This window comes from Oncorhynchus kisutch, unplaced genomic scaffold (assembly GCF_002021735.2).
Source record: "Oncorhynchus kisutch isolate 150728-3 unplaced genomic scaffold, Okis_V2 Okis05a-Okis16b_hom, whole genome shotgun sequence".
Lineage (NCBI taxonomy): Eukaryota > Metazoa > Chordata > Actinopteri > Salmoniformes > Salmonidae > Oncorhynchus > Oncorhynchus kisutch.
In genome coordinates this window covers 3,386,925-3,408,841 of record NW_022261982.1, presented here as the reverse complement: position 1 = coordinate 3,408,841, position 21,917 = coordinate 3,386,925, and the positions used below count along the sequence as shown (strand labels likewise).

Below are 21,917 nucleotides of genomic sequence, written 5' to 3'. Positions count from 1 at the left end.
AGGAGGAGAAATTAAGGAAGCTATTGCATGCCATAGTCCTGGAATCTACAGTATATCTGGAAGTCCTTGCTAGTGTGACTGACCGAGCATGCTGAACTAAAGCCTATGCATTACCTCTGGGCACTAATGCAAGTCTTCAGGTCTCAGGCAATGCTACTCATCACATGAGCGTGGTTTACCAAACCACCTTGTTTAAACTGAGGCCAAACTCACCTTCGATACTGAGGCAGGTCATTCCCTCCTGTGCTCCACTGGGGTAGATGTCAAAGATGCAGCGGTAGCAGCCCTCGTCGTTAGGCCCCACCCTCTTGATGGTGATGGCGCTAACGTTGCGGTGCGAGGAAGTTAGTTCCACGTCGTCTTGGCGGGAGGTGGTTCTGACCGACTCGCCTGGCTCGTACGCCAGGAGAACCTGCTTGTGTTTGTTCAGCCAGCGGACCTGCTTGACCGTGTCGCCAGTTGCTATGGTGACGTTACAGCCCAGCGTGAAGGGGAGGCCCGCCACAGCGGTCATGCTGGAGGGGGCGATGACCTCACCTGATACATGACAGGAAGTCAACCAACGAGAAGCACTGAAACTCAATACAATTCACTATTTTAAGGTGGTCGACCACATACCAAGTCAAACATGCTTTCTCACTGCAAGGGAAGATCCACTACTTTTGATTCAACATGGCACCTAAACCTACCGTAACGTAGTGAAATATGTTGAGTGTTGGCTACCTTGTGTCCTGAAAACCACCATCACCAACAGCTGCAGACACAGCATCAGCCGCCGAGACAGGGCAGATACACACATCTTGGTCTGCAGGAGTGTGTTGCATCCAGGTTACTGATAGAGAACAGGACTACTGTTAAAAATAGCACCATGGAACATCCACAGCCAACAGTCACAATGAACTTCAGCATATAAAGTTGAATCAGATTTTTACTTCCCCCTACCTGTGATCCAGTGTGTGAGACGTGTTGTCGGTCAGTGTTGTAGCAACCTCATCTTACTGGCAGACGGACTCCTGTAGCTGGATCTAGGAACCAGAGGAGGACACAACTCTCTCAACATTGTAACCCTCTATTCAGCATTATAACCAATTATAACAGAGCATTATAACCTACAGTGGCAAGAAAAAAAGTATGTGAACCCTTTGGAATCACCTGGATTTCTGAATACATTGGTCATAAAATAAACAATTTCATCTGATCTTCATCTAAGTCACAACAATAGACAACAATAGACAAACACATTCTGCTTAAACTAAAACGTAATAATGATACGTTTTCATGTCTTTCATTCATGAGTGTAGTGCATTCACAGTGCAGGGTGGGAAAAGTATGTGAACCCTTGGATTTAATATCTGGTTGACCCTCCTTTGGCAGCAATAACCTCAACCAAACGTTTTCTGTAGTTGAGGATCAGACCTGCACAACGGTCAGGAGGAATTTTGGACCATTCCTCTTTACAAAACTGTTTCAGTTCAGCAATATTCTTGGGATGTCTGGTGTGAACCGCTCATTTGAGGTCATGCCATAGACTCTCATTCGGGTTGAGGTCAGGACTCTGACTGGGCCGCTCCAGAAGTCCTATTTTCTTCTATTGAAGCCATTCTGTTGTTGATTTACTTCTGTGTTTTGTGTCGTTGTCCTGTTGCATCACCCAACTTCTGTTGAGCTTCAATTGGCGGAAAGCCTTACATTCTCCTGCAAAATGTCTTGATAAACTTGGGAATTCATTTTTCCGTTGATGATAGCAAGCTGTCTAGGCCCCGAGGCAGCAAAGCAGCCCCAAACAATGATGCTGCCTCCACCATACTTTACAGTTGGGAGGAGGTTTTGATGTTGGTGTGCTGTGCCTTTTTTTCCCATACAGTGGTGTGTGTTCCTTCCAAACAACTCAACTTTAGTTTAATCTGTCCACATAATATCTTGTCAGAAGCGCTGTGGAACATCCAGGTGCACTTTTGCAAACTTCACATGTGCAGCAATATTTTTGGGGGACAGCGGTGGCTTCTTCCGTGGTGTCCTCCCATGAACACCATTCTTGTTTAGTGTTTTATGTATCGTAGACTCGTCAACAGAGAAGTTAGCATGTTCCAGAGATTTCTGTAAGTCTTTAGATGACACTCTAGAATTCTTCTTAACCTCATTGAGCATTCTGCTCTGTGCTCTTGCAGTCATCTTTGCAGGACGGCCACTCCTGGGGAGAGTAGCAACAGTGCTGAACTTTCTCCACTTCTAGACAATTTATCTTACTGTGGACTGATGAACATCAAGGCTTTTAGAGATACTTTTGGAACCCTTTCCAGCTTTATGCAAGTCAACAATTATAGGTCTTCTGAGATCTCTCTTGTTCGAGACATGGTTCCCATCAGGCAATGCTTCTTGTGAATCGCAAACTCAAATTTTGTGAGTGTTTTTATAGGGCAGGGCAGCTCTAACCAATATCTCCAATCTCGTCTCATTGATTGGACTCCAGGTTAGCTGACTCCTGACTCCAATTATCTTTTGGAGAAGTCATTAGCCTAGGGGTTCACATACTTTTTCCAACCTATACTGTGAATGTTTAAATTATGTTTTCAGTATGGACAAGAAAAATACAATAATTGGTGTGTTATTAGTTTAAGCAGACTGTCTCTGTTGCTGTGATTTAGATGAAGATCAGATCTAATCCAGATAAGAAAAAGTATTTGAACCCTTTTTCTTGCCACTGTATAACATTGCATTCGAACCTTTGATGTACTGTAGCATTCTAACACTCTGCTTAGTGGATGAAAACTAAACTGGATAATGGCTCGGTAGCTCTAATCAAGTGGAGCTTATTTTCAGTAGCATTGCACCGCACCAGGTTGGTTACGCTAAGTGACACAAACAGTGTTGTTAGTCTGAGGGGCTATCGCCATGGGGATTGACTCAACAGATCAACAACACCAGCATATTCATCAGTTCTGTCAGATTATAGGTCTTAACCCCTGTGCTGCACTCCTACCCACTGGGACTGTAATCACCTGGCAAACAGAAGGCCAGCTGTGCTGCACTCCTACCCACTGGGACTGTAATCACCTGGCAAACAGAAGGCCAGCTGTGCTGCTTTGATGTCTGCAATGCACCAGCCCCCGGTCTCAAAAAAACAAGTTTGTGCAATCAAACCAGGAGCAAAAATCTGTGAACGACGCAAGATGAGTCCACGACAGGAGAAACAGAGGAACCACCCTAACAGCCAGTACTAGCCATGATGGAGCATGGTGGATGTACACATACAGCAGCCTAGAGGATTCAGGCCTACTGTAAAGCACTGTCTGTCTGGGCATGGGCTTAGAGGTCTGCCAGCCAAGCTCAGCGTGGTTCAGCGGCTATAAAAAACACTTGTGGTTATGCTCCAGTGTCTGCGTTGCCGGGAAATCCACTTGTTTAAGAGAGCCAGTGGGAGGTTGTGACAAAGCAAGGAGAAACAGCCCTCCAGGCAGAGGGTGTCCCTAAGAGCTGATTTAGGACCAGTTTACACAACCACAATGATTATCCCTTCTCCTGTGGAGGTACATATCCAAACTGATCTCAGATCAGCTACAGAGGCAACCTCCACTTAGACAATGAAAAAGAAACTGATAAAAGCCACACGACCAGATCAGAGCGAACCCACCAGTCTTTTATAGGCAGTTCATTGGGTCTTTTACGACATAAACCGTCTGGGTTCAAACATGCCGTCTGCCCATTGGGCAAAGTTTAAAACGGCTCCTCTCTTTTTCCACTATACACATTAAGTTCTGACATCTTATCGTGAATAAAACATAGTATATGGAGTGAATGTAAACATAGTATATGGAGTGAATGTAAACATAGTATATGGAGTGAATGTAAACATAGTATATGGAGTGAATGTAAACATAGTATATGGAGTGAATGTAAACATAGTATATGGAGTGAATGTAAACATAGCATATGGAGTGAATGTAAACATAGTATATGGAGTGAATGTAAACATAGTATATGGAGTGAATGTAAACATAGTATATGGAGTGAATGTAAACATAGTATATGGAGTGAATGTAAACATAGCATATGGAGTGAATGTAAACATAGTATATGGAGTGAATGTAAACATAGCAACCAGTATTTCCAGATGCCACAGTCCCATAACAGACTAATCCATGCCCCTCATGCAGCTCTTTGAAAAACATGACACAGAAACTCCATTCCTGTATCAAACTGACTTGGATTTCACTGAATATAATAGCATAGATTATTACTGGGCCATGTTTGACTGATTCCATATCAAAGGGTGCATGGCACAGCCAACAAACTTAAAAGTCAACCTCATTGCCACAGAGTAAAGGAAAACCTGGCCTTTCACAGGCAGTAGGCCTATACAAGAATAGGACACGTTAGAGCACACTGGTCCTCAGGGGCCAAACAGTGTGCATGTGCGTGCAGAGCGTTAACATCTTCAACAGCTGTTTGTTTAGTTCTCAGTAACAAGGTGTGTGGATTCCTTAATGTCCAAATCAAAGACTGGGGAGTCCAGACATTCTATATCATTATATCAGACTTGATTCAATGTAGGCATGAGCAGTTAACCGATCGCTGCAGCTGTACATAGTCTAGCGGTAAATAGCCCACCCATTTTTACCTACCTCATCCCCATACTGTTTTTATTTATTTACTTTTCTGCTCTTTTGCACACCAATATCTCTACCTGTACATGACCATCTGATCATTTATCACTCCAGTGTTATTAATCTGCAAAATTGTAATTATTCGCCTACCTCCTCATGCCTTTTGCACACAATGTATATAGACTCCCCTTTTTTTTCTACTGTGTTATTGACTTGTTAATTGTTTACTCCATGTGTAACTCTGTGTTGTCTGTTCACACTGCTATGCTTTATCTTGGCCAGGTCGCAGTTGCAAATGAGAACTTGTTCTCAACTAGCCTACCTGGTTAAATAAAGGTGAAATATTTTTTGTTTTAAATATATAGGCATGAGGATTTCAGAGCCTGTTAAGGCTTGTTCAGCTGATGTACCAACCTATGGGGTTTCTGTAATTGTTCTGTTGATGGATTCACTACCATGCAATACCATGATTAGGCTATTTGACTATAATAGGACATTGTTTTGGAGGGGAAGGGTGGGGGTGAGGGGGTCTTTTGAGCATATAAGGTGATACATTGAGGATATTAATTCAATAAAAGGTTGAGATAAGCCTACTAGCAATATGTAGGCTAAAAGTTGATCCTAGTCAAAAAAGGCAATTGCACAAAATACAATGTCATCCAACTTCAATATGATGCTATATTTGTCATAATCCTTGATTAAAAACTGCACTGGGATACAAAAATATATAAACATGATATAAACAATTGTTATAACAATATTATTAACGTAATGCTGTGGTGGGAAAGTACTAAATACTTGAGTAAACGTAAAGAGGTTTTAATAGAAAAGGACGCAAGTAAAAATAAGTCGCCATGTAAAATACTACTTGAGTGTACAGTAGTGTCATACTTGAGTAAAAGTAAATGCTATACATCAAAAGCCTTATATTAAGTAAACCAGAAGGCACGATTCTTGTTTTTTTTACGGACAGTCACGGGCACATCAACACTCAGACATCTTTGACAAACGCAGTATTTGTGTTTAGTGAGTCCTCCAGATCCGAGGCAGTAGGGAAGAGACAACCCGTTATATTGATTGGTGCGTGAACGGGATCATAATTCTGTCCTGCCTTACCAGTAAAAGTAAAACAAAAATAATTATAAAGTAGAGTTATCCAAAAATAAACGGCTTAAGTAATAATTTAAAGTGTTTTTACTTAAGTAGGCTACTTTACACCACTGACGTAATGTATAGGCTAACCCTACAGACTTCTCCCACCTTTAGAAAATAATGCAATATAGACAGCGTTATGATGAACGTATTTATATGCATATTAAACAGAACAATGTTTTATTTTAACTGGGCCCTATAACAAATGAATACTGGTTAAAAAAAGACTTACCCGTTGAGCAGTGCATGGAGTTAGTGAGATTTATTTAATTCCGTCCTCTGCAATAACACAATATTCTACACTGACTATCAAATCCATACATCAAAAGTCTTAAAGCTGAACAGATCGTGTGTGATGCGTTCTGCCTCTACAAGAGCGGCGTCAGAGAACAGAGACTGTCAAGTGGACCTATACAGCAAATTGTATTGGGTACACTGTTGGCGATGTTGCATGAGCGCTGCAAAACTATCAAAACCGTTTCTCTACCACCTCTCTCCCTAAATTATATTCAAGCGACCCCTAGTGGCAGGTATTCGCAACATTGGCTGGTCTCGAGTGGCAGAAGAATCAGACAATTCGTTTAAGCTTTGCCAGCAGCAGATTTATGACAATTCCATACATTACAACATTGCTACAGCATTTGATTTATAAAGTGAAGAAATAATAAAACAAACCCCACCACAGAGTACATTATGATGACATTGTGTAGGCTATAATATTACAACACTTAGATTTATAAAAAATTGAAGAATGAAACACACACATCTAGTGATTCTTCATGACCAAACTGCTAATATATTTACATAGGCTACATATGAACATATTTATACAATAACCCGCAGGACTATATGCATGTCATTAACCATTCAGTCAGCTAATCAGTATCTGTCCAAGACAACTCAACTGTCTCCGAGCCACACAGATGTGTGTGAGAGACAGTATGATAGTCGCTCGGTAATCCTTTAGAAACATTTTCATATCGGTGTGTATAAAGAGGATAATTAACATATTGTTGTGTATAAAGAGGGTATATTAACATATCGGTGTGTATAAAGAGGGTAATTAACATATTGTTCTGTATAAATCAGGGTAATTAACATATTGTTCTGTATAAATCCGGGTAATTAACATACTGTTCTGTATAAATCAGGGTAATTCACATATTGTTGTGTGTAAAGAGGGTAATTAACATATTGTTCTGTATAAAGAGGGTATATTAACATATCGGTGTGTATAAATCAGGATAATTCACATATTGTTGTGTGTAAAGAGGGTCATTAACATATTGTTCTGTATAAATCAGGGTAATTCACATATTTCTTTTATGAGGTATGTAAGTGACATGAGTAACATCAGAACAACAATGCAGGAATGCAACTCATTTGAATGTGTGTTAGATTAGACCTCTGGATTTCAGGGTCATGTTGAGGGTTGAGTGTTGATGGTTCTTCCTGTTCTCTGTCATTGGCTGTGGGATTTGGGCTAAAGATTGTCAAACTTACAAAAACAACGTCAAATGAATACTGTATTTTGTCTTTGCCATCTGAACAGTAAAACTTACCTTGTTGTATTTCTCAGTTTGCACCACAGTGCCACAGCAACGAAACACAGTGAACCCATCACGGCACCAATCCCTGTTGGGTTACATGTGAAAGATGACAAGATGAGAATGGTACAATTCACAGATAAGAGTGTCAGAGATTAGTTGTGGTCATTAGATTAATGACTGACCTCTGATCCTGTCACCATCAGTGACCTCAGGTACACCTAGCACAGAACATACAGAGACAGTGCTTCAGAATGACATCAGCATGTTGATTGTTACTGTAGGCATGTACAGAACCATTTCTCACCAGGAAATGAAGCATGAGTTCTAGCTGGAATAACCATGGATACGTTCTTGGTGACACCTCCAGAGAACAGTGACACCATACATCCAACCCTGGTGTCTTTGTCGGGTAGACTGAATGCTGCCAGCGTGGAAGTTATGGTGACAGTGACAGTTCCATTGAGATGGGTGACATTGACCATTGTGGAATTTTCTGGAATTTCTGTGTCTTCCCAGGTTACTATAGGAACAGGTCATCCAGTAGCAGAACAGGACAGAGTGGTGTGACTGTTGTTGGTTTGTGTGATGAGGAGTGAGGGTCCATACAGCTCTATAGAACAACAATAAACACAGTTCACAGTGAATGTAAATACTATGATGTTTTCATGCACATCACATGGTCAAATTGTTCCTGTGTTAAAGGGATATTTACACATTGCTCCTGTGTTAAAGGGATATTACACATTGCTCCTGTGTTAAAGGGATATTACACATTGCTCCTGTGTTAAAGGGATATTACACATTGCTCCTGTGTTAAAGGGATATTACACATTGCTCCTGTGTTAAAGGGATATTACACATTGCTCCTGTGTTAAAGGGATATTACACATTGCTCCTGTGTTAAAGGGATATTACACATTGCTCCTGTGTTAAAGGGATATTACACATTGCTCCTGTGTTAAAGGGATATTACACATTGCGCCTGTGTTAAAGGGATATTACACATTGCGCCTGTGTTAAAGGGATATTACACATTGCGCCTGTGTTAAAGGGATATTACACATTGCGCCTGTGTTAAAGGGATATTACACATTGCGCCTGTGTTAAAGGGATATTACACATTGCGCCTGTGTTAAAGGGATATTACACATTGCGCCTGTGTTAAAGGGATATTACACATTGCGCCTGTGTTAAAGGGATATTACACATTGCTCCTGTGTTAAAGGGATATTACACATTGCTCCTGTGTTAAAGGGATATTACACATTGCTCCTGTGTTAAAGGGATATTACACATTGCTCCTGTGTTAAAGGGATATTACACATTGCTCCTGTGTTAAAGGGATATTACACATTGCTCCTGTGTTAAAGGGATATTACACATTGCTCCTGTGTTAAAGGGATAGTACACATTGCTCCTGTGTTAAAGGGATAGTACACATTGCTCCTGTGTTAAAGGGATAGTACACATTGCTCCTGTGTTAAAGGGATAGTACACATTGCTCCTGTGTTAAAGGGATAGTACACATTGTTCCAGTGTTAAAGGGATAGTACACATTGTTGAAGACCTCAAAAGTAGCCTTATGTTAAGATTAATCCACATTATATGCCTGAACCCCAAATGGATGGAAAAGATGAGCACAGCAGATCTGCTTATCTTCTCCATTGATTTGGGAGTCTGGCAAATAGCTGAATCTTCAAACCAGATGGCCTAGATGGCCTTATCTCAGCTGAAATCTATGTTTAAAAGGTCTGAAAACATCTGACAAACTTACGCTAGACCTTGGAGTGGTAGTGTCCCTTCAATCCCCTCTTCCCCAACCTAATGTAATGTGATTTTTACCATTTACATGGAGGCAGGTCCTGACACTGATAGGTCCATCTGGAAAGGTGTTAAACAGACACTTGTAGCAGGACTCGTCTCCTCTTGACACTCCTCTGATGACGATAGAGCAGTTCTGCAGTCCCTCGTCTTCAAACTCCACGTTCCTCTGAAAAGGTGGGTTGACTACTGGTCCACATCGTTTGCTATAGGAGCCAATGTTCACATTTTGCCCCGTGTCATTATTTTTCAGGTGACTTGCAGCACGTCTTTGGGTTTCATGAGTTCACAGTTTAAGACTGCATCTTCTCCCAGGGTTGCTGTGACAACCTGCTGTGTTCTCACCAGATGAGAGAGCCCTGCATAAAGAGAGTTACACATGACTTAAAACTACTACAACACACACACACACACACAGGATACACACAGGACTCCACCCACAGTCACATACTTACACTGACATCCCAACACACACTGCTGCTACTATCTATCCTGTTGCCTAGTCACTTTACCCCAATACCTTGTACCCTGCACATTGACTGTTGTGGTACTCCTGTTATTCACTGTGGATTTATTTCTTGCGTCACTATTCTTTTTTTATTTATTTATTAATCTTATCTTAAACTGCACTGTTGGGAAAATACCTTTAAGTAAGCATTTCATTGTTAGTCTACACCTGTTGTCTACGAAGCATGTGACAAATACAATTAGATTTTATACAATAGTGGTGTAGTACTCAGAATGGCCAGAAGGGGGAGTACAGAACTAGTCTATAATATAGTCTAGGTACAGTAGGAGGAAGTTATGAATGAAGGGGCTTTTAAACTGACTGCAGTATGGGTTCATGTGTTGAATTATTAAAGTTGAATTTAAAAAACATGAGCTAGCGCACACCCAGAGAAAGTTAAGTTATGTAGGTGCTGACTAACGGCGAATAAACTTTAAGCTATAATTTTTTTTTGTTGCACACTCCATACATACATACATACATTTATTGGGCAAATCACCAATGTTTCGGCATCACTGTGCCTTTTTCAGGGTAATGTCATGAATGCTTGAATCAGGTTACATAGACAAACAGTGCAATTAGTGCAACCAATGACAAAAGTTAAGAGTGTGTGATATTAATTAAGTTAATTAGAATGAATTGAGTGAAATTGTTACAAAAACAATCGTTTATAGCATATTGAATATACACTGCTCAAAAAAATAAAGGGAACACTAAAATAACATCCTAGATCTGAATGAATTAAATATTCTTATTAAATACTTTTTTCTTTACATAGTTGAATGTGCTGACAACAAAATCACACAAAAATGATCAATGGAAATCAAATTTATTGCTGTCAATCTGTCTGGTGGCCACAGATGTGTTTAACCCTGCACAACTGACTGTATGGTAGACCATTATAGAGGGGAAGGATACTGTCCGCACATAGCAGGGGATTGTGGTCTGTGGGCTTTGTGTAGAAGTCTGTGTGTAATGCATCCTTCTCTTTGATGATCCATAAGTCCAGGTAGTTTATTTTTCTCTCATCAGTCTGCATGGTGAATGAGGTATTCGGGGCTCTTGTTTAATAGAGTTTGGAATTTATTTAGTTCCTGCTGACTTCCTTCCCAGAGCACAAAGACAGCATCTATGTCTCTTTTCCATCTTCCTAAAATTGTCCCACATACAGGTTTGCATAGTTGGGAAGAAAAGGAGGAGCCCATGGCTACACCCCGAATTTGATGGAAAAAGTCTGACTCAAAGATAGTCGTTTTTGGATAATACCAGTTCAGTAAGATGCAATCATTGGATGGAGCCAGCATTGCACAAAATAATAGTTTTAAACACATATTCAATACAACAGTTCACAGAAATAGTAAGCAATTCATTAAATTAATTATTTTCAGGCCCTGGCTGGACCTTAGATGCTTCAAACCAGTTCACATTATCATGTTGAATTAAAATGTTCCTCATGGTCTAATATATTGTGCCAATTTCGAAGTGGCTGTCAAATGCAGTATATTATCAATAAAACAAATTCAACTTACCTTCGGGGAGGGCTATCAGCAGAACAAACAGGTAGATGTGAGGAGCCATGGTAAAAATGTATTCTGTAGGGAACGAATAAGCAGCAGAGATGATCCGTGTCTGATCATGTGTGTACTCTTACACGTGGTGCCGAGCGGAGTTGTCTGGTCGGTGTTGCCGGTTAATTATGAAACTCCGCATCCAATTCATTTTCAATGGAAGGAAAGCGGTGAGAAAGCGGCGACGGCTTGGGAGACGGTGAAAAATAAAAACTTTTCCCAACTTTGACGCAAATCACGAGCGGCGACCGCTGGGCGATGACCAATCATATCGAGTGGTTTCCATGACGAATATGACGCTATGCAACCCAACGCTGGAGACTTTCTTCAGTAAAGATGGCTGACAAAAATATTAGCAAGTGATAACGTATCATGTAACACATATGTACAGTTGAGAGGAATATGTTAGTTAATGTAGAGACTAACGATTATGCATATGCTTTTGTCATGGAGTTAATTTACGATAATCGTGATTTAGCAAGCTAGCTGACTAGCTAACATTAGCTGGCTAGCTTTATGGGTGTTGTGACATGAGTAGGAAATTGTAATACTGGTTGTTTAATGTTTTAGGGACTCCTGAAACAACCAGCAAACCAGGCTGTCGTCTTGTGAAACAGTGGGTGTAAAGAATCTAGCTAGCTAAAGCATTTACTGCAAGGTTAATGTACAATTTTGTAAGCTTGCCTTGCTAATATTTGCCATGCAATGCAGATGAAGTAACGTAGCTAGCGAACTGTTTTCTTGTTTATTGTGCAGTACTATTGCGCGTACTAAATGTACAATAAAAAATAAAAAAAATGCTCCATGTTCTCCATAGTAAAAGTAAAATTTACTGTCAGTATCATACACAGTTACTGGTCCCAAAGAACCAACATCACGTTTTGTACCAGCAGAGGGAGCACATGACTATGGAAATTACAATTTAAAAAATGGGGTCTAAAGAAGCTTTCCACTGAGCTGAAATAAATAAATTAGGAATAAAATATTACATTCACAGAAAACAATGTAAAGTTAAAAAAAATAAGATTACTCTAATATCGCTCCTCTTTCAGGTCTTTCAGTAAGTAAACAGTAGCACAATTAATATATCTGACCGACCAAAAGGTACAGACAGTGAACCCAGAGTCACACTACGTCGCTAATTCCAATGTGACATCTACTGTAAAAGCCGAAAGTCAGACACTAGCAAGGCTCAGACCAACATGGAAGAGTTGCCGTTGTTTATAAAAAGTTTTTCTTTATAATGTGGAAATAAACATGTTTCCAACCCCCATATCACACACTCACAAACTTAAATCATATGAGTGTACAATCAATTAGTGAGAGAGTGCCTGAAACATAACATTAATTTGTATAGATCTGTATGAATCATAGCAAAATTGCTTCCTGTTTCAGTAATGTCTTTGGTCACGTTTGGGTGAGTAAAAAACAGCTAATGATTGGTTGACAATAGAGCCTCCCACCATGCAGGCTATTGCTGCAGGATGAAGTTGGTGAAGGGTAACTGCAAAAACGTTTAAGTTAATGCAGTCGACATGTAGGCGAAAGTCAGATCATTTTGATCCCCATAATGCAACACACTTCGATTTGGTGATGGTCACCGACTTAACAAAAGTCATCCGCTTGATTGCACCCTGTGTGTTCGAGATGGCGACGATGAGTATGATGTGTCTCCTCTAACGCCCCCTTCCCTGAAAATCTCACTTATCTTCATGTACTCCAGTAATAACTGGTTGGTACATTTTTTTGGGTGCTAAACAGTCTCCATATATACTTCCATTCATTCTTTTTAAATCTGGTACCGGGGACCTTCAGACGAGTCTTGTAAGCGTCCTAGAGCAGAGAAAATCAACCAACATGTAAGTGTTCAACTTTCCACCGAGGTCTAACCTTTCCACCTTTCATATTAGTGTGTAGCCAAAACTGTTAAAAGGCTATAGACAGAGGTTGGCAGATCGGCTGTACCAATCCAAGACGTCCCAAGCAAAACGGAGAACATGAGAGTCTCATCTTTCCATAGAGGGGTCCTAATAGTTTGTAGGCCAAACCATTCAGACTACTGACGGTTTTGTGAGAAGACTTTTTGGGATGTCTCATGGTCTGACAAACATTACTTTGTACACATGCTTCAAACATCTGAAAACACAATATTTTTTGTTGAATAAAAATATATTTCACAGTGGTTTAGATTATTCTCTACACTAACCATTGCTTGTTTAGTCACAAACAGAAATTAGGTGAACTACTAGAATTTTAGCAACCAGGAAATAGGTATTTCTGCATATTGCACTTTTAAGTGTAGAATTGCAGGAAAATGGTTGAAATGCTAAACATTTCTAGCCAAACATCTTTCTTGACAGACAAGGGATTCAAACCAGCAACCCTCCAGTTGCTGGCCTGCCTCCTCTACACCAACCGGTCAATCGCGATCGAATGGTCAATCTCCAAGGCATTCCTAGTCGATCACCAAACATTTCTGTAAAAAAAACAGTGATAAAGCCTTGCCTTCCTATTTTTTTTCTTCATTTCACACCGATGGCGGTAGGTGCACTTGATTCAGCAGCCCTAGAAGGTAGAACTCCACCTACCAGGAAGGCCCAAATAGCAAAGCAAGTGCACCTATAGGACAACCGCTGTCCAATCAGATAGCTCAGATCACCGTGTCTGCAGTTTCCTTGACTCAGAAAAGGTTGTTGACCACTGCTCTAGGTTAACTACAGTTTTACCAGAGCAGTCTAGTCATCAGATAAGGAGCGCCTCCTGTAAGTATCTTTCTGACTGCGTATCCTTCCTGGATTTGGAATCAGCATATTTGTTTATTAGAATCCCCATTAGATTTTGCAGAGGCAGCAGCTACTCTTCCTGGGGTCTGCAAAAAACACAAAACATGTAACAAAGTACTAAAAGGCAAGGACAGTCACACACATTTTTTTAAAGCATAACCCTGAGGTTGTGAGTGGACAGAGTACTGTAATAAACCTCCAGCCCAAATGGTTCCTCTTTCATTTGACTCTTTTCTACAGTAAACCTGACTCAGACCTCCTGTTGGGCCACATAGCTAAGCTACTTGGTACAATTATATAATGTTTTTCAATTGTGGGAACAAAGTCATGATGCAACAAAGTAATGAATCTCCTTGGCATGACGGGCATGACCACGACCCCTAACACCGGAGAGAGACTCAGGACCAGCATCGGGGGAACTTCCTGCTGACTCAATTACCAGAATCGCACATAATTTGGGCATCTGAGAAGCATGTGGTGAAAACTGTAAACCTCTATGACACACATACTACTGTAATAGATTTAACATGTCTAAATAAAATCCTCACCCTATTCCCATAACATGGAGTCATCATTTCCCACATTGTAAAATGTTTAATTATGTAAATTGACTGAAATGTATGCTGCTATTCTTGCTACAGTTGTATTTTATGTTCTTATCTTTTAGGCCTATGAATTAAGTATAGGCATGTTTAGCTTCTGGGGTGGAGCATTAGCAGGCATTTGGTTTGGAACTTGCTATGGTTATTAAAGTACTCTGGCCAGTCCCAACATCAGGGTTATGCATTAAAAAACATTTTTAAAAAGAGGGCAGCAAAAATACATCAAAACACAGCAATCATTCAACAAACAACAATTATCCATGACCCAGGCCGTCTACTTTATTCTCTTGCATCGTCTGATTGTGTCCAGAATTTTCTATCCATATTTTTTTTTATTGTTGTGCCACCTAGAGTTTGCTACTTGTTCTGTACCTTATGCTGGAAATGCTCCATTAATTGATAAAAGAAAGATGTATAGTTCAGAAAGTGTATTGTCTGTCTTCAGTGTCTGTGTTTCTAGATTTAAACATTGAGATGCAGCTGGAGTCATCCTCTGGTTGAGTGACAGCTTCACATGTATCAATGTCACCACAGTAACACAAGACCACACCAGCCAACCAGAATATGAGGCAGGTACTTCCCAAGATATAATGAAAATGTTTTGTTCAGATTAAAAACACCTTGCTGCTCTATTTCTCCTTTCAGGGGTTTCTATGGCAACTACACACATCCATTTGGAACCATACAGTGTTTTGACATTGTAAACTCTGACACATGCATACCCTGAGGGTCCGTGTCAGCTGTGGTGCAGCATCATACTGTATTTCCTGATGGACCTGTGAATCGAACCAGCAACCATCTAGTTACTGGTCTACCTCTCTAACTCTAGGCTACCTACAGTTCTACCAGATGACTCAGTACACATTTCAACACAATCACAGGATATCAAAGTTTACAGTAGCTTAGTCATCAGATAAGGAGTGGCTACTGTAAGTATCATTCTGACAGATAAGGAGTGGCTACTGTAAGTATCATTCTGACAGATAAGGAGTGGCTACTGTAAGTATCATTCTGACAGATAAGGAGTGGCTACTGTAAGTATCATTCTGACAGATAAGGAGTGGCTACTGTAAGTATCATTCTGATAGATAAGGAGTGGCTACTGTAAGTATGATTCTGACTAGAGGTCTTCCATGACCGATTACTTAGGGCCAATCTTGCAACATTACAGTTAACTAGTCCAACGCAATAACGACCTGCCTCTTGTTGCACTCCACAAGGAAACTGCCTGTTACACGTATGTCGCGGCCGGCTGCGACAGAGCCTGGGCTCGAACCCAGAGTCTCTGGTGGCACAGCTAGCACACCAACCGGGAGGCCCACCTTCGTCTTTTAACCAAAAGATGAGACAACAAAATTCCCTGCCCCTTTAAGGACGGGAGATTACCGCGGTAACGTGACTCTAGTCAGTCTGATATTTAGAAGCGTTGTTTTCTCTTCCCTAGCAGTTGAAACTCAAACATACAAAATCAACCTAGCTTGTGAACAAAACAATGTAAATAGCCAAGAAACACACGGACTAGTTGTCACTTCAGTAGTATTTTTTTTCCAAGTAAATTAGAGCAATTATTTATGCCTTGTGCACAGAGTATGGAAATGTATCTTTCACTCCGCTTTCACTCCGCTCTTCACGTGAGAAAGGCCTGTAGCCAGGCAGTGTTGCAGCGTCCCAATGCCAGCAGCTAACTTTCACTTTCACTCACCAATATTTAAAGGTCCAACGCCAGAAACAGAATGATCTTGTTAACATTCACCCGCTGAGAATGAACACTTACCTAATTATCTTATGCGTGCTGTCTGAAGGTACGTTATTTTCCATGGATCTGACCAGTTGATTCTGCTCGTATATGATAAAGGAACATTTCCCACTTTTGACAGGCCATTGATTTTTTTGTAAGGCTAAACTTTTTTTATTTACCTGTTAACATTCCTTCTTCCATTTCTAGCCGTCTCTGTCAACGTCGTAGCTAGAGGAGACACCAGTGTTGACTTCAATGCCGACGCATCATATACCTGCACCCATGCGGACCCGACAGGTGTGCTGCAAGTCACCTGGCAGAGGCTGTTCAAAGACGACTCCGTGGAGAATCTGGCCACCTACAGCAAGCGGTTTGGAGCTCAAATCATAGACCCGCACCGAGGCAAGGTGGTTTTCACGGAAGCATCTCTCAACTCAACGTCTATTACCGTGAAGAATGTAACATGGGCAGACGAAGCCTGCTATATTTGTTCCTTCAATGTTTACCCGAGTGGTTCAATAAGCAAGCAGATTTGTCTTACCGTTCAAGGTTAGTCAACTAATTAACTAATTTACTAGTTACTAATTAATTAACTAACTGCTCAACTCATTATCCAGCCCTTGATTAGGCCTAGTTGAATCAGGTGTGCTGGTAGTATAGGAGCCTAAAAAGTCTCTGGGGGTATTCTTGGAGAGAATCATTTTGGGAAAACACTGTTATACAGTATTCATAAAGTTTTAACAATACATATATGCTTCACAACTAATTTATGAGCAAAATCATACATTAGCAGAGATGCTGTAATATGTTTTACAGTACTATTTTCCTTTACTGTAAAGACATATTACAGCATACTTGCAGTAAATGTAAATGGATGCTGTAATGTTTTACAGTAAGGAAAATGGTACTGTAAAGCCAAATTACAGTATTAAGATGCAAACTCTGGTGTCAGGATATTGCTGCAAATTTACAGTGAAATTCTACCTGAAATATACATTTAAGAAAAACAACACATTTACGGTATTATCCTATGGATCCTACAGTGTTTTACTGTTGAAATGACAGACAAGTCTTACAGTGGGACCTTTACTAAGGCATGATTTCTGAATCATACAGTATGGGCTAAGGGTTTATTATGGGTTTATTAAGCCTTTCTAACCAAAATATGAAATGGAATTATGACTTCTCAGATTTATTGTGTTGACTGTCTTGTCCTAGACTTTTAGACCTCGCCCTCTGCGTCACAGGATTCCTTTGGCTGTCATTGTAAATAATCATTTATTCTTAATTGACCTGCTTTGTAAAATAAATAAAATCAATATGTTCTAATATTCCCTGTTTCATTCATTCAAAGGTGTATCTGAAGTGAGAGCCACAATGCATAAAGTCCCCAGCACTGAACCTAAAGCAGACATAGAAGTTGTGGTCAGCTGCTCTGCCACAGGTAAACCAGCACCTTGGATCCAATGGAACTTATCTGCAGCAGCACTCATAAAGACACCTAACAACTGGACTGTCATTAACAAAGACCAAACTGTCACAGCCAATAGCAACATCACCCTCCAACTGTTGCCAGGCTCCGGGGGATACGTGGACTGTATCATAAATAATGGGATGAGGACACAGAGACACGAGCGGGTCCTGCTTCCTATTCTCCCTGGAGAGAGGGAGGTTGAAGAGGGTACGTAATGTTGACGTGTCATATACTTTTAGACCATACTCTTTTACCGTGTCAGTACAGAACGGTTCAACATGAAAACAACATTGAGAAAAGATCATTATTCTAACATTCCAACAGAATGGTGAGCACAATAAGATAAGGCTGGTTGCAAGAGCCTAATGTTGTGATGCTAGTAGTGCTGTTATCTAATCTCACCAGTTAAGTTTCATTTTGACTACTGTGGTAAAGAATCATGAGTCACTCCCTGTAGAGTCAGGTGTTTTATTGAGTTCTGGGTAGTTTCCTGCCCCTCAGGGAAGCTAAATGAAGGATGGATGATATGTTAAAGGGTGAAATCCATATCAACATGCTATTCAAACAGACTTCTTTGGAAAGAGGATGTACAATTCCCAGCTTCCTCTTATCAAGAAATGGATCTCTCCAAATGCATGATCACTGCAATTTCATAGAGGCGGCAGGTAGCCTAGTGGTTGGAGCGTTGTGCCAGTAACTGAAAGGTTGCTGAATCAAATCCATGAGCTGACAAAGTACAAATCTGTGCTTCTGCCCCTGAACAAGGAAGTTAACCCACTGATCCTAGGCCGTGATTGTAAATAAGAATTTGTTCTTAACTGACTTGCCTAGTTAAATAAAATAAAATAAAAAATGATTCACCTTCCAGATGACAAGAGGACATCCCCGTGGGCGGTTGGCATTCCAGTGTTCCTAATCGTCTCCATTTTAGTCATCTGCGGCAGTGTCATGCTTCAAAAGAGAAAAGGTGAGTCAGCACAAGATTATCTGATGTCCCTTTGTCAGTCTGGTTTGCTTAACAGTCATGAGAGACTACTAGATGTAATAACACCTTAGAAAGACCAACTGAGTGAATGTCTAATCAGAACCATAGTATATCATCTCTCTCTCTCTCTCTCTCTCTCTCTCTCTCTCTCTCTCTCTCTCTCTCTCTCTCTCTCTCTCTCTCTCTCTATATATATATATATATATATATGTATGTATATGTGTATGTATGTGTCTCTGGCTTTATGAAATAAACTGTGTGAAGTATCAGCTGTGGGCGAGTCATGTCTTAGAGCTCTAGAATGGTTACTGATAAAGTGTACAGTCCATTCAGAAAGTATTCAGACCCCTTCCCCTTTACCACATTTTGTTACATTACAGCCTTATTTTAAAATTGATTAAATCGGGGTTTTTTCCCCTTCATCAGTCTACACACAATAACCCATAATGACAAAATGAAAACAGGTTTTTAGAAATATTTGCAAATGTATAAAAAAACTAAAACAACAGATACCTTATTTACATAAGTATTCAGACCCTTTGCTATGAGACTTGAAATTGAGCTCCGGTGCATCCTGTTTCCATTAATTATACTTTAGATCTTTCTACAACTTGATTGGAGCCCACCTGTGGTAAATTCAATTGTTTGGACATGATTTGGAAATGCACACACCTGTTTATATAAGGTCCCACAGTTGACAGTGCATGTCAGAGCAAAAATCAAGCCATAAGGTCGAAGGAATTGTCCGTAGAGCTCCGAGACAGGATTGTGTCAAGGCACAGATCTGGAGAAGGGTAGCAAAAAATGTCTGCAGCATTGAAGGTCCCCAATAACACAGTGGCCTCCATCATTCTTAAATGGAAGAAGTTTGGAACCATCAAGACTCTTCCTAGAGCTGACCGACCAGCCAAACTGAGCATTTGGGGGAGAAGGGCCTTGATCAGGGAGGTGACCAAGAACCCGTTGGTCACTCTGACAGAGCTCCAGAGTTCCTCTGTGGAGATGTGAGAACCTTCCAGAAGGACAACCATCTCTGTATCACTCCACCAATCAGATCTTTACGGTAGAGTGGCCAGACAAAAGCCATTCCTGAGTAAAAGACACATGAAAGTCCACTTGGAGTTTGACAAAAGGCACATAAAGGACTCACAGACCATGAGAAACAAGATTCTCTGGTCTAATGAAACAAAGATTGAACTCTTTGGCCTGAATGCCAAGCATTTTCCAGCGGCAGGGACTGGGAGACTAGTCAGGAAGGAGGGAAAGATGAATGGACAAAAGTACAGAGAGATCCTTGATGAAAACCTGTTCCAGAACATTCAGGACCTCAGACTAGGGTGAAGGTTCCCCTTTCAACAGCACAACAACCCTAAGCACACAGCCAAGAGAATGCAGGAGTGTCTTCGGCACAAGTCTCTGACTGTCCTTGAGTGGCCCAGCCAGAGCCCGGACTTGAACCAGGTCGAAATTCTCTGGAGAGACCTGGAAAGAGCTGTGCAGTGACGCTCCCCATCCAACCTGTCAGAGCTTGAGAGGATCTGAAGAGAAGAATGGAAGAAACTCCCCAAATACAGGTGTGCCAAGCTTGCAACGTCAAACACAAGAAGACTTGAGTCTGTAATCGCTGCCAAAGGTCCTTCAACAAAGTACTGAGTAAAGGGTCTGAATACTTAAAAAAATATATATTTACAAACATTTCTAAAAACCTGTTTTTGCTTTGTCATTATGGTGTATTGTGTGTAGATTGAGGGGGGAAAACATTTATCCATATTAGAATAAGGCTGTAACAAAATGTAGAAAAAGGGGTCAAGGGTTCTGAATACTTTCTGAATGCGCTGTATGTCTTTACCACCTATAGTAAAGTCTAAACTTCACGTTCTCTCTGGCAGGTTACAGGCAAGCAGCAACCACAGCAGACGAGCAGGATGCTTTTGGGGAAAGTGTGTAAATGTTTGTCTGTGTTGATTGCTATACTTGTGTACATTAGCTGACAGAGGTTTTTATTGAGCATCAGAGCGCTGTTGGTATTTAGAGTTCGGTTGCAGAAGAGCCCAGTTCCTCAAGAGATGAGATCCACTAACACGTCTCAACCAGACTACTAATCCATCTTTAGAATATTACAGTATATTCTAATTGTATGACAAAGATCATATTAAATGCATGGCGACTAGCAAGATACAGTACTACTATTCATGAATGAGGATGAGACTGTGTGGGAGTCTTGGGAGCATGAACAGTGTGCAGGCCTTCCTGTTCTTTATTAGTATTCTTTATTAGCCCAGCTCCTACGTTTAGAAGGATGTGGTTATGACAAACATTTCTAATGAGACAAGTAGATGCAATGTGTACTAGATATATTGAACCTTTTTGAGTTGACAGTCACATTTCTTCCCCAGTCATATGTAAGCTAATTTATACCTGCCCCATACATTGTCACTAATTGTCACGTAATGTCACTAATACTGTTTTTATTTTATTTTGAAATTGCACTTTAGTTTTGAGAGATGAGGTTTGTCAGTGAGGAAATCTAATAGATTATATTGTAACACAGCACCACCTACAGTTGACTTTATGACACACCAGGAAGAAGACGGGAGAATATATTTGTATTTAATTTTACTTTAATCCATTTAAATATGGTAGCACTTGTGTCAATGTGAGGTTTATGCTGTTATTATTACATACAGTATCTATAGTAATACAGATACAGGGATGTTTTACCTCCTTTATATCAATGCAATGTATGAATGTATTTGAGCCCTGAACATATAATGATGATAACAATGTTTTGCACTTTGATAGTTTGATATACTGTACCTTGTTCACTAGATTTAATTATATCAAGTTTTAGTTCCTGTTTGTATTTATTCTGATCATGGATGTTGCTTGTTGTGTTTGACCCCACTTGATGTGACAGTTTATAAATCAGGCTATTATTCCCGCTTGATCTGTACAATGTTTTAGATTGTTTAAGATTCAAAAGCATTCTTTAAATGTATTGTGTTCTCCCCGTTTGATAAAACTATACGCTGTATTTAAAAAATCGCTCATCGTCACCTTGTTTTATGTTACTCACCATTTAAAATCAGGGCTACTTTGTTATAGCTCAGTTTACAGTAACATCACAATCAG

General features: G+C 40.3%; 2 protein-coding genes and 1 pseudogene across 2 annotated transcripts in view; 1 reads left to right on the top strand and 2 right to left on the bottom strand.

Moving 5' to 3' along the window:
• The window catches only part of LOC109876618 (OX-2 membrane glycoprotein), a 38,443-nt gene extending 32,217 nt beyond the window's left edge, over nucleotides 1-6,226 (bottom strand). The window contains exons 1-4 of the mRNA XM_031813281.1: nucleotides 5,989-6,226; nucleotides 943-1,025; nucleotides 724-832; nucleotides 214-537 (exon numbers count right to left, since the gene is read on the bottom strand). Coding sequence (XP_031669141.1) covers nucleotides 214-537; nucleotides 724-799 — 400 coding nt within the window. The 5' untranslated portion in view covers nucleotides 800-832; nucleotides 943-1,025; nucleotides 5,989-6,226. The remainder of the gene's footprint in view (nucleotides 1-213; nucleotides 538-723; nucleotides 833-942; nucleotides 1,026-5,988) is intronic.
• Nucleotides 6,227-6,336: 110 nt separating this feature from the next.
• On the bottom strand, nucleotides 6,337-16,613 carry LOC109876619 (OX-2 membrane glycoprotein-like; annotated as a pseudogene).
• Nucleotides 15,888-21,830, top strand: LOC109876620 (OX-2 membrane glycoprotein). Its single transcript, XM_031813294.1, has 5 exons — nucleotides 15,888-16,390; nucleotides 16,534-16,875; nucleotides 17,681-18,007; nucleotides 18,669-18,767; nucleotides 20,675-21,830. The coding sequence occupies exons 1-5, from the start codon at nucleotides 16,351-16,353 to the stop codon at nucleotides 20,731-20,733; spliced, it is 867 nt and encodes a 288-aa protein (XP_031669154.1). The 5' UTR covers nucleotides 15,888-16,350; the 3' UTR covers nucleotides 20,734-21,830.
• The last annotated feature ends 87 nt before the right edge of the window (nucleotides 21,831-21,917 follow it).